The following is a 13,837-nucleotide window of genomic DNA, read 5'->3' as shown; positions in this document are numbered from 1 at the left end:
AGGACTGTCCCCACACTAACATCCTGGAGACTTTAATAGAATGTGGCTCCTGCAGTACAGGTCATCCCATTCAAGTCTATGGGACAATAATATATTAGACTTCCTTGTATAAAGCTGTAGGTAAAATGGCAAAGTGCCATACCACCATCCAGAAATCATAGCTTGGTGGCTCCTGTATCTGCTTCTCTAGCACATTCTAATGTGTGTTTGCCAGGTTAATGGACAGAAAAAAAAAAAAAGTGCAATATTTTCCATAGAAAAGGGACAAAATTTCCATTCACAACACAGCTCGAAGCTTTAAAAAAAAAAAAAAAAAAAAAAAACACATGTTCACAAAAGACTTCCGAAAGGAGAAAACATAAGACTAGCAGTAGATGACCCCAATAAATACCCAGGAGATTCCTTAGAGTCAGACACATTCAGTACAGTTAAGTATTGTGAGATTGCGTAGAAGGATCTCACCCAATTGTACACATTTCCACAAGATCAGCTGTGCACTTGCAAGTAGAGACAGGACAAAAGATTTTTTTTAAAAAATTCCTGAATATTTTACTGGTCAGGGATACTGCTAACCATACTTCATTAGGTCATTGTAGAGTAATTGATTTCCTCCTTTTTATGATCCAACAGAATGCAAACCTGCATACAGCGTCTGATGTGCCGCAAGCCCACGGTCCTCTGCTGGTGACCTGTGTGGTCTGGCTGCAAGATAACTCCAGTCCTATTTTTCCAACCAAGAAATGTTGTGGACCAGCCAGATGATTGTTTGGTAAATACCATCACCTTTCATTTGGGACACCGCAAAGGAAGATTAAAATGAAGACTGCACAAGTGCCAAGGACCACCTTACGGCTGCCAAGATAGCTTGTATAGCACCCTAATAAAAATTTCTGTGCGAAACAATGCTGGCTCCAACTTCTGACCATAAGAAAATATATTTCTTGGTAGATTTCTCATAAGGACAATATGGCGTGTGTCCAAATGCACACATTCTCTGTCAGCAAGGTTACCCATCCCCATCTGTAAACAAATGAGCAAGCTGGCTAGTCTCTGGTCTGTTTCTGGGGATGGAAGACAAATTTTCCTTTATGTCGTTTTCCCAAGTTCAATCTTCTTTTGAATGGCACGGGTGGAGTGATAGATGAGAGAGTCAATGAGGCCTGCAACTGTATATAAAAAACAAAAGTCCTATTTTAGAAGGATTGGTTACAAATAGACGGAAAAAGCAAATGAGCATAAAATGATTGCAAAGGAATAGATGTTATTAAAAAATAAATAAACATGTCATACTTACCTGCTCTGTACAATGGTTTTGCACAAAGCAACACACTCTTCTTTTTAAGTGCCCTGCCAGCACTCCGGGCACCTCCCACTTGCCAAGTGCTCCCATTAGCAAGCCGCTTGCTGTGGGGCATTGGTGCGTGCTCGTCGCCAGGCTTCCTGCGTCCATAAGAGACGGAGTATGAGCAAGTATGAGAAGGGAGCTGCACACTGAAGGTTTTTTACCTTTATGCATAAAGGTAAAATACCTTCAGCCTTTACAACCACTTTATAACTGTAATGTCCCTACAACACTTGTACAGTATATGCACACAGGCTCTATGGTCAATAGGGTTTACATGCTTATTAGAAGAAAGAGAAGAAGTTCCCCCGTATGGTTTTTAGGCAGCAATGAGGCAACAACACCATTTTATGTTAAATTCATCACACAATTAATTCACTATTTGGTAGTTTTAATAATTGATACTAAATGAACATATTACATGGATTATTAACATATCATATAAATAATGAGCATGTGGTGCATACTAAAATTGCATCTCATGCCTTATGTTTTACCATGTGCATCTACATACAAAAAAATAAATTTGCCATGTTTAAGTAACAACACAGACTATGATTATGTCAATCATTACTTTCAGGTGCCTTGCTCCCCCAATAGTGGACACTCTTGCTGCTGTGGGTGGACTCTCTAACACTGTCACCACTTGTAGGCTGGTGGGCTCTCTGGCTGGTCCCCCCTGCCCCCACCTAAGTGGGTAGGTGTGGTGTGGACGCAAATACAGCGATTCCTGGAATCACCGTCGGGGAGGAAGCTTGTTTGGGGCTTTTAGAATAAAAGATTTATGTGGAAAGGACTCCTCTGGTAAAGGGTAAATACTATTGGTTAATGTACATGTATATATAGAACAGTGATATAGCTCAACGTTAAATAATTGTCATCTTAATATGCCTGCAGAAATGCGGAGATAAGAGAAAAAATCCCCATGAAGAAGGCCATAAATCGTCCAAGGCTGAAATGCATTGGGGTATCAAGCATGCCAGATGGTTATTGAAATTACAAAATGGATATTGATTTGAATACTTTTTTTACTCTTTTAGAATGAATGTATGCATTATATTTGTACTCTGTAGCTTGCATCTTTACCACAGTAGGATCTATTGTCTGCTGTACACCAGAGCTCACATTTTAATTCCTGCACGTATTGTATATGTTAGGACTAATTTTTTTTGACCAATAAAACCAAGTAAATTTTTATGACTTTTTGCATCCTCATTGCTGCCTAAAAACCCCACAGGGAACTTCTTCTCTTTCTTCCATGTTTGTTATGGGGTGTGCAGCTAGCTCAGCTTGTCCTTTGGGCGCCCTCTTTCCCTTTTGAAAAATACATGCTTATTAGAACACAGCCCTGCTGCTCAACCTCAGGCCTGAGAACCGCATGGGGCCAGGTGGTGCTTGCCCTGCAACCTTGGATTATCTGTCCTACCTTGCCAACAACCAATCTACAGTATATTATAGGCCTGTGGAAGAAAATCAACCCAAAAACCCATACAGACAGCATCTCTAATGGGTAATCAAAAGTCTAGCTCTGAAAAGGGATAAAGTCCTTCCACAAAATACAAGATAATAAAGCACAGATGCAATACACTTACCTGTAAATACTCCTCCAATTATGGCGCACACTCCAGTTAGAAAATGGGTAAGTGACCTGGAAAACACAGAACAAGGTGATCTGAATTTTAGCGAGTGTGCATAATTATAATCTGAGGGCAGCGGGTGCACATGGGGACTTTCATATGGCTCACCTGTGCTTCTCTGTGAGTTTTACCATCATTGGAGACAGCTCATACAACACAAACACACCGGGCAATCCCTGATCACCAATCAGCCCACTGGCAATTTTTTCATGTCTGGTCACTGAAAACTGATTGGTGCGCAATACCTAAATATGAGATATACAAAGTTAAAAGGATAAGTGTACTTGAAGTAAAAGTGCACTATTCACGCTTCCCCCGCACTCCTGAGCTAAAACTATCCTGCCCACCATAGCTGCTAACCTCAGGAAGATTGCCATGGCTTTATGTTTATCCTTTGGCTCAATCCTCTTCACTGCTGGCTGCTCCAGAAACTGGAGAGGTTTCAGACGGCCGCATAGAAGTGTATGAGGGCTCACTGCAGGTGTGAGGAGGATTTTGGCCAGAGAAGGAAACAAAGCAATGCAAGCTGGGTGGGGTGCTTTGCTTTTTTAGCCCAGGAAGGTTTGTGAGCCAGGTTAATTTTAGGGATGCACCGAATGGGTTTTTTGGTGCCGAAACCGATACCGAAAATGAAAAATACACTAGGCCAAAAACCGATACCGAAACAGCACCGATACCGAAAATGACTGTTTTTAAAAAATATTTTTATACAGGAGGTGGTCAGAGACTGGCGACATGGTACAGGAGGTGGTCAGAGACTGGCGACATGGTACAGGAGGTGGTCAGAGACTGGCGACATGGTACAGGAGGTGGTCAGAGACTGGCGACATGGTACAGCAGGTGGTCAGAGACTGGCGACATGGTACAGCAGGTGGTCAGAGACTGCATGCATGGTTCAGGAGGTGGTCAGAGACTGCATGCATGGTTCAGGAGGTGGTCAGAGACTGGGGACATGGTACAGAAGATGGTCAGACTGGGGACATGGTACAGGAGATGGTCAGAGACAGAGGACGTGGTACAGGAGGCATCCCCCATTGCAGCCAGTGTGCCCCATTTTGCAGCCAGCCTGTGCAGGGAAGAGAGCCGCCTCCGCCGCCTGTTTGATCACAGCGCCGGGAACATCACAGCTTTCAGTTCAATAGCTGTGTGTTCCCGGCCGTGCGCCGTCACACGCAGCCCCTCCCCCTTGTCCGGGCACTTGCCCCGCCCCACCCAGGCCACGCCCACCCCACCCAGGCCACGCCCCATTTTCGGCTCCATTATCGGCCGTTTTTCTCTTTCGGCAAATTGCCGAAAAGGGCATTTTTGGCCGATATGTTTCGGCGGCCGAAATTTCGGTGCATCACTAGTTAATTTACTTTCACTGTAACACTTAAAAGGAATCTTTCCTTTACTACATGCAAATGTTACTGCCTGGATACTGGAAATTCCAGCAGTATTAAAGCGGAGGTCCACCCTAAAGTGGACCTTCCGCTCATCGGAACCCTCCCCCCCTCCGGTGCCAATCGGCACCTTTCAGGGGGGAGGGGGGTGCAGTTACCTGGATAATCCAGGTAACTGCACCCACTTCCGGGATAGCTCTCTGCGGAAAGGGGCGTAACTTACGCCCCTTTCCGCAAGTGCCCCGCTGCCTGCTGGGAAACACACAGATCCCAGAGGCAGCGGGGAGCGTCCTTATTGCGCAGCGCGATTCGCGCATGCGCAGTAGGGAACCGGGAAATGAAGCCGAAAGGCTCCATTTCCTGATTCCCATACCCAAGATGGCGGCGGCAGGACCCGGCAGGCGACCTAGAGATCGGCTTCGGGTGCCGACATCACGGGCGCGCTGGACAGGTAAGTGTCACTATTTTAAAAGTCAGCAGCTGCAGTATTTGTAGCTGTTGGCTTTTAAAAAATTGAAAAAACCCGGAGTCCCGGTGGACTCCCGCTTTAAACTTCTGAATGAGTTGCAAGACTCATGTGGATACCCCAAGGCTGTGTATACCATCACACCAAAAATAGATCCGAGGTGTGGTCCTCAGACTAGAAGCATCATATAAATAAGAGGATTAGGCCCCTTTTGATTTACCGTCGTTTTAGCGGCACTATTCGGCCACTAACGGGGTGGTTTTAATCCCCGCTAGCGGCTGAAAAAGTTAAAGCTGCCATATATTTTACGCAAGGTCATGTTGACTTCAACACCTAGAGGCAAAAAGTCACCAAGCGTGGAAGATTTGTGAGGTGCAGTAACTGACGGTACTTACCCAGATTCCAGTGCACTATAGTTCAGTGGTTCTCAACCTCAGTCCTCAAGTACCCCCAACAGGCCATGTTTTGGGAATTTCTCTTAGATAAAATAGCTGTCCAAAATACCAAGCCATTGACTCTGATTTAAAGCACCTGTGCAAGATAAAGGAAAACCTGAAAGCATAGCCTGTTGGGGGTACCTATGGACTGAGGTTGAAAACCACTGCGATAGTGCATCAGTCAAAGGTGGATTGACTGCCATGAATTACCACACTCATCATATTGCTCATTAAACTTTTAAAAAGCCAATCAATTCTCTTCCTCTTTCAGCCCAAGCTGGTTGTCAGACAATTACTCAGGTCTGTTCGGTTTATTACAGCAATAGAAAAGTAAACATAAAAATATATTTTGACTTTGTTGTTTGTACAAAAATGAGAAGTGATTTTACTTGCCTCTCCATCGATTTGTACATATACTGTGGGAACAATTTTCACAAAGTACTGAAACATCATGGAGGCTAAGAAAAAATAAATAAATAGGAACATATAAGAAAAAAAAAAAAAAAATTAGAAGGTCATTTTTGTAACTTTTTGCTCATTCTTTGAACATGTAATTGACTACTGGATTGCGTCACTCCCTCTATTGTCACCAGTAAAGAAAATGATGGAAAGTTAATTCAACGGTCAAACATTAAAATTATCACCTAAACAGGAAAATCTGGGAAATCTTCCATTAAAAACACCAGTTACATTGAAAATTGTCTGAGAGGGGATTTCCCTGAAAATTGGAGAGAGTTCCTTTTGCTTCCTGTTACATTTGTGTGACAGAAAGTTAAGACTCTGTACTGTGACAAGGCTGTGAAAAAAAAAATTGCAGAGGTTCTAACCCTACCTTACATTATTCAAAGCTAAAAAAGATTTTGGCTTTAGTCCATATGGTGTGTTGCAGTTTTAGATGTTCATTTTTAATTTGGCAGTTCAGGTCCAATATTTGATGGTTTTAAAAATAAGAAAAGGAGTAAATGTAACAAAGGACATGAATACAAACACCACAGTCCATTTCTACCCCACCCCAAAAAAAAAAAATTATAATAATAAAATTTAAAAAAAGGGACGTTTAATCAACAATAGAGTGGTGGGTCATGTGACACTCTCCATAATACAGCACAGTGTGCATATTCCTTATTTCTGCTGTCTGCAAATTTGGCTGCTGTCATGCCCTGCTACCATAGTTATTTATGGTCTGTACAATCCTCTCCAGCATTCATTCCTATGTACAGTCAGTGTGAAAATGTTCTGTCAACACAAGAGCAAAAAACAGCACAATGTGAAACAAAGAAGGATGTGCCATGCACGCAGTGTTACCCGATCCAATTCATACAGACAAGGTAGGAAAATTTGTAGATTACTTTGGATCAAAATTTTCAAGATCTAGGCTTGTAACAGTAGTGGAGTAAACACAAAAAAAATAAAAAAAAAATAAAAATATTATATATATATATATATATATATATATATATATATATATATATATATATATATATATATATATATATATATATATATATATACACATATATATATATATACATACATACATACACACACACACACACATACCTGAATAATATTGATTATGAATAGTTTTAAATTTTTGGAGCATCAGCATTATTTTGAAATGTCAATATATATATATCTTTTGCTAGATACAGATTATATTTTTTAGCATAACTAATAATTATAAACAGACACACAGCTAAAAACCAAGCAGAAGTACAAATAAAATGTGACATAACTGGCATCCACACTGGTCCCTATGCTAAAAAGACAAAACACTGCACTAAAACCTAACTAAACCCTAGCACACACCAGCCGAATGTTGGGCGGCATTGGCTGGTTTAACCGAAAACGGACGACATTCGGCCCGTTGATACTAAATTCTGGCTGGCTTCTGCCGAAGGGGCATGACCAAAAAAGGTCTGATGATCCACTCCTGATCAGCGCCCTCAGCCAACAGCTGCTCCGACCTGAGCGGTCTTTTTTTTCCCCCCTTCAGTCCTGCAGGGCCCACAGCAAAAGCATCTCGCTACTGGGGAACCCGAGCCAGGCCGCAGCTCCGTGTGTTCTTTCAGACACGGAGCCGTGGTTCGGCCCCCGCCCCCTGAATCTCCTCATTGGCTAACTGTCTTTGACGGCAACAGGAGCCAATAGTGCCGCTGCTGTATCTCAGCCAATCAGGAGGGAGTGTCCAGGACTACCAAGGCACTCGTGCACATCGATGAACCGAGATGGGGCTCAGGTACTAGGGGGACTGCTGCACACAGAATGCTTTTTATCTTAATGCATAAAGATAAAAAAAACACTTGTGCTTTTACAACCACTTTAAGGCTGATAGTCTCTATGCTGCTGTATGAAACTCTGAAGTGGCAAAGTCCTGAGAGCTGCACAAACACAGTAACTAGGAAAACAAGCGGCTCACAGAATCATCCTAATAGTCCTGGGATAGTAAAATTATATATCATATTTATCAGCGTATAACGTGCACTTTTCCACCCTTAAAATAGGGGGAAAAAAAATGTGTGCGTGTTATACGCCAATATATGCTGCCACGGAGGGGAAAGAAGGGACGAGTGCTGCTGAAATAGAGCTGGATCTCGATTGTACTCACAGTCACGCTCAGTCCCGCCCTTGGACGGCTCCTAGCATTGACATCCTGGAATTGGACCGGCGTTATGTCCATCATAGGATCTGGGCCAAGGGGTGGGACTGGGTGTGAGGCCGAACCGAGTACACAGGAGATCCGGCTCTATTTCAGCAGCGCTCGTCCCCTCCTTCCCCTTTGGAGGGGATGAGCTTTCTGGTCATAGCTGTCTGGAATTCAGGTAAAAATGCACATGCCCCACATGATGTATAATGTAGAAAAGATAGTCACAGGAAATGGCTACATATCCTGAGATAGACTCGCCATTGAGATTTAATTCAATTATTTAATTTCGGTACTAGTGTAGTTATGTTCCCTGTGTTGTTTTTTACATTTAGACTTCATATGGGTACAGATCAGGCTGCATTGATGCTCACTGACCATTATTTTGTTTCAAAGTGTTTTTTTTTTCTTCTGAAACTTCCCTCTTAAATTGGGGTGCGTTTTATACGCCGGCCTGTGTTATATGCCGATGAATACGGTAACTATGTGAAAAGAGAAGGATATCATGCAGAACAGCTCCATATACAAACTGAAGAAAGTATGTAGCAATTACTTACATTGCACAGCTGTCACACTTGTTCCATCAAGAGGGTTCACTAAACCTGGATAATCTCTCCCAAATGACAAATGTTTGATATGATGTGTCATATTTATCTATAAAAAAAAAAAAAAAAAAAAAAAAAAGAAATGTCAATATATATTCTTAAGATCACAGCTATTAATGGGATATAATAATAAAATGATAATATAATAAAACTCAAACTTACATTGTCAAGTCCAAAACTCTGTAAGTCGTGGACTGTAGAAGCAAACAGACAAGATTGTTAATACACCAACATACAAAAGGAAATAAGTTGTTACAGCCACTTGAATAAAAGAAGAGAGGTAAATTCTTGAACTATGCAAGTGGTTATAAACCACAATAAGCATATGTGTCCTCCTAAACCAAATATTTCAGGTCTGGTTTAACCAGTCATCAGTGTCTAAGGAACTCTGAAGGTAAGATCTGTGGACATGAGTTCCCAGCTCCACCCACCTGCAGAGGTAATTATACAAGGCTCCAGTGTTTCCCATGAACTATCTACCTACCTATCTAGTATTAGAGATTCAGAAAGGAAGGAACGCTAAACCTAGTAACAGGCAGTATAGGACTGCGAAACAGAGACAAGGATTTCCAGCGGGAGCCTCTCACCAGCACTGGACAACTTAAGAGTAAGGATAATCTCCGGCGTGTTCGCATACGCCACGAAGTCGGCGCATCGCTAAATCACAGGCAGTGAGACATTGCCCGATCTCTGCAGCTGCGCATCGGGGCAATGTCTCATTGCCTGTGATTAGCGCAGCGCCGACTTACTGGCGGGCTCTGCACGTGGCGTATGCGAACACCCCAGAGCTCATCCTTAAGAGTTATAAAAGCAAACTAGTAAACTTTGGGCAAAATTTTTAACCCACAGCTAAAAAAAAAAAAAAAAAAAACACAACAACAAACACAAGCGGACTCTTTACAGAGAACCTGTTGCTTTGCTCAGCCTGGGCGAATTTACAGGTGTGCTTTAAAATCCGGCAGCCCAGCAGCTTATACTTGCTTTTCCTCTCACTTGCTGCTACATTTAGCTACTGGGTTTAAGGAAAATACTCTGTATTTCTGGATAAGAAACAGCATGCGACTTCCATGGGCTGGGCTAGGTAACTGGCCCCCTGGGGAGGGAAAGAAAGCAAGCCAGGTAGAGGTTTTGACCAAAGAACCAAATAGAGCTTACACTGTCTGCTGAATGAAGTGGTTAGGGAGTGAATAAAAAGGAGAATATAAGCTGCTGGAAGGAGGACATTAAAGTAAACCACCTGCTTGTGCTGCCTAGGGAAAAAAAATAAAAAAATCACAGGTTCCCTTTGAATACATTACACACGTTGTTCATTACACTGGTCCGAGGCAATTCACATAAGTGAGTGACCCCGTGCATGTTCCATAATAAATAATGCTTGTAGCCTGATAAGAAATCTTTTACAATGATAATTTAACAGTGTTGCCTTGCGGTTTCATAAAAAAGTAAAAACAGCAACAATACAATAAAAAAGGACAAAGTAGTACAAGAAGAAGGCTCAATGGATCCGATCTCTAACAACTTTAAATCAGCAGGTGATGTGCAGTGTGATGATTTTCTGATGTCCATATTCCGTCTGGCTACATTACAACACCACATCAAAGAATCACCTGCCCTTGTCTGTTTACTTTTCCCAGGAATCCATATGTAATCACTTATTCTACAAGCTAGTCTGCACAGCTATATATTGCAGTTGCAACACACAGCCTTGCATTAGGCTAGCCGCATTTTGTTTACAGGCGTTTTCCATTTTTGGCTATTTAAAAAAAATAAATTTTTTTTTTTTTTTTTTAATGCTTCTAAAATGCAAGCGCCGCTAAACGTGGCGTGTAAACGCAGCAAAACTGACGTTTTAAACGTGGGTTACCATCTGTCCAGTTAAATTGTTCAGGGGAGGTTGCAAAAATGTCCCATGTACATGAAGCCTTACAACTGCAAAAAATAAAAAAAAGCTTTCCAGATAGAAATCTTTAAGCTGATAACTTGTGCTTACTGCCTCTGGCCTGTTATCCATTAGCATTGTTCCAGGCTAAAAAAATACCTCCCACTTGTTTTGGAGAAGAGAAGGGTTTGTTATGTAGTTCTTATGCCTCATACACACGGTCGGACATTCCGACCACAAAATCCATCGGATTTTTTTCCGACGGATTTTGGCCGAAACTTGTCTTGCATACACACAGTCGCACAATTTGTCGAAAAATCTGATATTTCAGAACGAGGTGACGTACAAAACGTACGACGGGACTACGTAGAGGCCAGTAGCCAATAGGTTTAGTCTCAAAAAATTTTCTGAGCATGTGCGGCACTTTGTGCTTCGGAAATTCTCTACACACGATCGGAAAAAGTCCTACTGGATTTTGTTGTCGGAAAATTTTAGATCCAGCTCTCAAACATTTTCCGTTGGAAATTCCGACAGAAAAAGTCTGATAGACCCCACACAAGATCGGATTTTCTGACAACATAATCCGATCTGACTTTTTCTGTCGGAATTTCCGACCGTGTGTATGGAGCATTACACTACTTTTCCTAGGGTGAAAACATTTTTTTTTTTTTTTCTGAACTGAAAAAACTGTGCAGCAATCTTGGGAGTACATTTTAAAAAGAAATTAATAACTGCATCCAGGCTTTCTCCACAAAAGAATGCTGATGGAAGATGGAATCAGGTATATATTTACAAAAAATAAAAATAATAAATCTACATGTGATATCTGATCAAATATGAAACAAAATCTGACTTTTTGTGGCCAGCTCCAGGCCCCTTTCACACTGAGTGGACTCAGTTGAGTGCAGGACGACAGATACATGTTCGCTCTGCATAAGCCGGGGGGACCTGGTCTGCTCTATGGGCAGCTGGGAGTATACAGATACCGCTGTCCATTTACACCAGACTGCCCTCTGATCTGATTAGATTACATGGTGGATTTGATCGGAAAGGAGCCTTACTGTGGTATCCTTCTGCCTGTAACCGTCATGCCTGTGGAATATTTTTGAATACTAAAAGACACTTCTCAGAATGTCAAGGCTGTCAATGGTGCATAGGGCAGAGGCACAGCACCAACTCCTACTGATCTCAACAACAAGCAACAGCTGAACCCTATATCCCACAATAGCCACAAAGTACATAAATCCATTTTGTGGGCACCAAATGCATTTGCAAACCTAGATATTACCTTTTAAAGGTAGCACTGGCATCACTGTTCTGCACATTGCTTGTACAGACAGCAGAGCTGTGGGAGGGACCCAGCAGGTCCTCCCAATACAAGCTATCTGCAAAAAACTACAGGGGTGTAAGAGGTACAAGACCAGTCACTCAGCACAAGGAGATGTCAGCAGTATGGTTTCCTATGACAGGAAACTCCTGCATAGAAACAAAGAAAAATTGTGGTTTCATGCTTGATTACGGAACAGATCTGGAATACACAGGGAAAACCAAAATTCAAGTACGAATACACATGGCTCTTGTATTTATGCAATATTTGTGTAGTTTGGATTACAGCATTAATCTGAGTGTCTGGTTTTGGAGATCAGCTGATTTCCTACTTGCCAGTCTTTCTGACCTAAAACACTGAGCTTTGAGAATACATTGCTCCACAGTGCCTGCAGCTACAGAGTTCAATGAGGGATTTTTTTTAAAAGCCAATTTACTACTAGTAAACATGTAAGTACTCAAATTTCAATAGCCTGGCCACTGATTAACCTTAGAGTATTGTCTTTACCAGGGGTCTTCAAACTATGGCCCTCCAGTTGTTCAGGAACTACAATTCCCATCATGCCTAGTCATGTCTGTGAATGTCAGAGTTTTACAATGCCTCATGGGATGTGTAGTTCCACAACAGCTGGAGGGCCATAGTACTAGGATCCCTAAAACCAGGGAAGTGGTTGCATGCAATATCAGTTTCAGCTAGGACCATATGCTGATCCCCACTGGCATTGCTCTGTTGGTCCATCACATTGGTAGAACAGGAGCTAGGCACAGAAGCCTGGAGGACAATCACTGATTGACTGGCTGACCTATCTGAACAATTTTAAGAGCAAAGCATATTGTAGGTCCCCCAGGGAAACCTCAACAAAGGAGATGGGTACTTCAAGGTGTCTGCACCAAAATTTGGATGCCACTCTGCATCAAGTGAGGCAGATTCACGCTACTAGGCATTAAGAAATCTAAACACTTTTTTCCCCAGACTTATGAAAACAGTCTGTCAATTACAAAATCTTGGGATGGTCTTGGGATGGGCAGAGAAATGATAGACTAGATGGGCTAAGTGAATGGAAACGGTAATGTGTAACACATGGGAGGTGAGAACGCAGGCTGCCCAGAACATTGTGGATTGTATATACACAATTTCAGACTTACTCTCAACAGCATGAACTGCACAGAGAAAGCAGAAAGAGAAGAGAAACATTGGCTTAATTACACAGTGGTACCTCTTAATAATTTCCCCCAGATTTCCTTTGCCCAGCACATGGGTTAGCTAAACAAAGGCAATTATTTTGCCATCATTAGCAAAAGAAAAATGAAACCAGTCATGAAAAAATACTGAGTGGTATAGAAACAATTATTATGCATACAGTATTTTTTGCCTTTAGGTCCTTTCACACGGGGCAGACTCCGTCTGCAATTAGCTTGCTCAGCTGGGAATCGGTCTATTGGCTTCTGCAAAGCAGGCAGATGACAGGTCCGTGTCCGCCCCGCTCATGCATAATAAAACAGTCTGCCTCTATGGGCAGTCAGAGGTAAACTAACCACCTGTCTGTTTACACCAGACTGCCATCTGATCCAATCCGCTGGACGGAAGGGAAATGGATCTCCATCTGTCTATTTTTAGCGATTGGATTGGATGTAGATGGGTGTAAAACGGACACGTCCATTTGCACCCGCTGATCCATAGGCACTGAATATATACTGAATATAACGTTAGAAAGCTGGCATGAGTACTGTGTGCCACATTAACTCTGCAAAAAGACCTGTTTCAGGTCTGTATGTGCCACTCAAGCCAGTTTCTATTTCAGGGTCATTGAAACTGGTGCAGGGTCTACACCCAATTAATAAAGGGAATGTCGCAGATTTCAATAAAGGAAAACGACCACAGATTCCTGCCATGTCAGGCCTGGAGTGCGGGAAGTGAGCTGTCTGCAGACAGCTCACATCTTTCTCTACGCTTGTACAAGCTGAGCCTACAGACTTAATAGCCCTCCTCCTCCCGCCCACACTCAACTGAATGGGGGGAGGGAGGGGCAGAGCAATCTGGAGCATCCAGCTCCAACTAAGCTACTCTCTGTGCTGTGTCTGGCAAAGGAAAGAAAACCACAAAAATAAAAATCAATCG

At 42.4% G+C, this 13,837-nt stretch overlaps 1 protein-coding gene across 1 annotated transcript in view; it reads right to left on the bottom strand.

Annotated features, from left to right (window-relative positions):
- Window positions 1–523: 523 nt before the first annotated feature.
- Window positions 524–13,837, bottom strand: part of ERGIC3 (ERGIC and golgi 3) — a 39,807-nt gene continuing 26,493 nt past the window's right edge. The window contains exons 8-13 of the mRNA XM_077459023.1: window positions 8,676–8,707; window positions 8,466–8,562; window positions 5,658–5,722; window positions 3,088–3,224; window positions 2,935–2,990; window positions 524–1,166 (exon numbers count right to left, since the gene is read on the bottom strand). Of these exons, the coding sequence (XP_077315149.1) occupies window positions 1,087–1,166; window positions 2,935–2,990; window positions 3,088–3,224; window positions 5,658–5,722; window positions 8,466–8,562; window positions 8,676–8,707 (467 nt within the window). The 3' untranslated portion in view covers window positions 524–1,086. The remainder of the gene's footprint in view (window positions 1,167–2,934; window positions 2,991–3,087; window positions 3,225–5,657; window positions 5,723–8,465; window positions 8,563–8,675; window positions 8,708–13,837) is intronic.

This window comes from Lithobates pipiens, unplaced genomic scaffold (assembly GCF_037356315.1).
Source record: "Lithobates pipiens isolate NorthernLeopardFrog02 unplaced genomic scaffold, aLitPip1_a1.2 Scaffold_28, whole genome shotgun sequence".
Lineage (NCBI taxonomy): Eukaryota > Metazoa > Chordata > Amphibia > Anura > Ranidae > Lithobates > Lithobates pipiens.
Note: the sequence above shows the minus strand (reverse complement) of the source record. Positions and strands in the feature narration are given on the sequence as shown.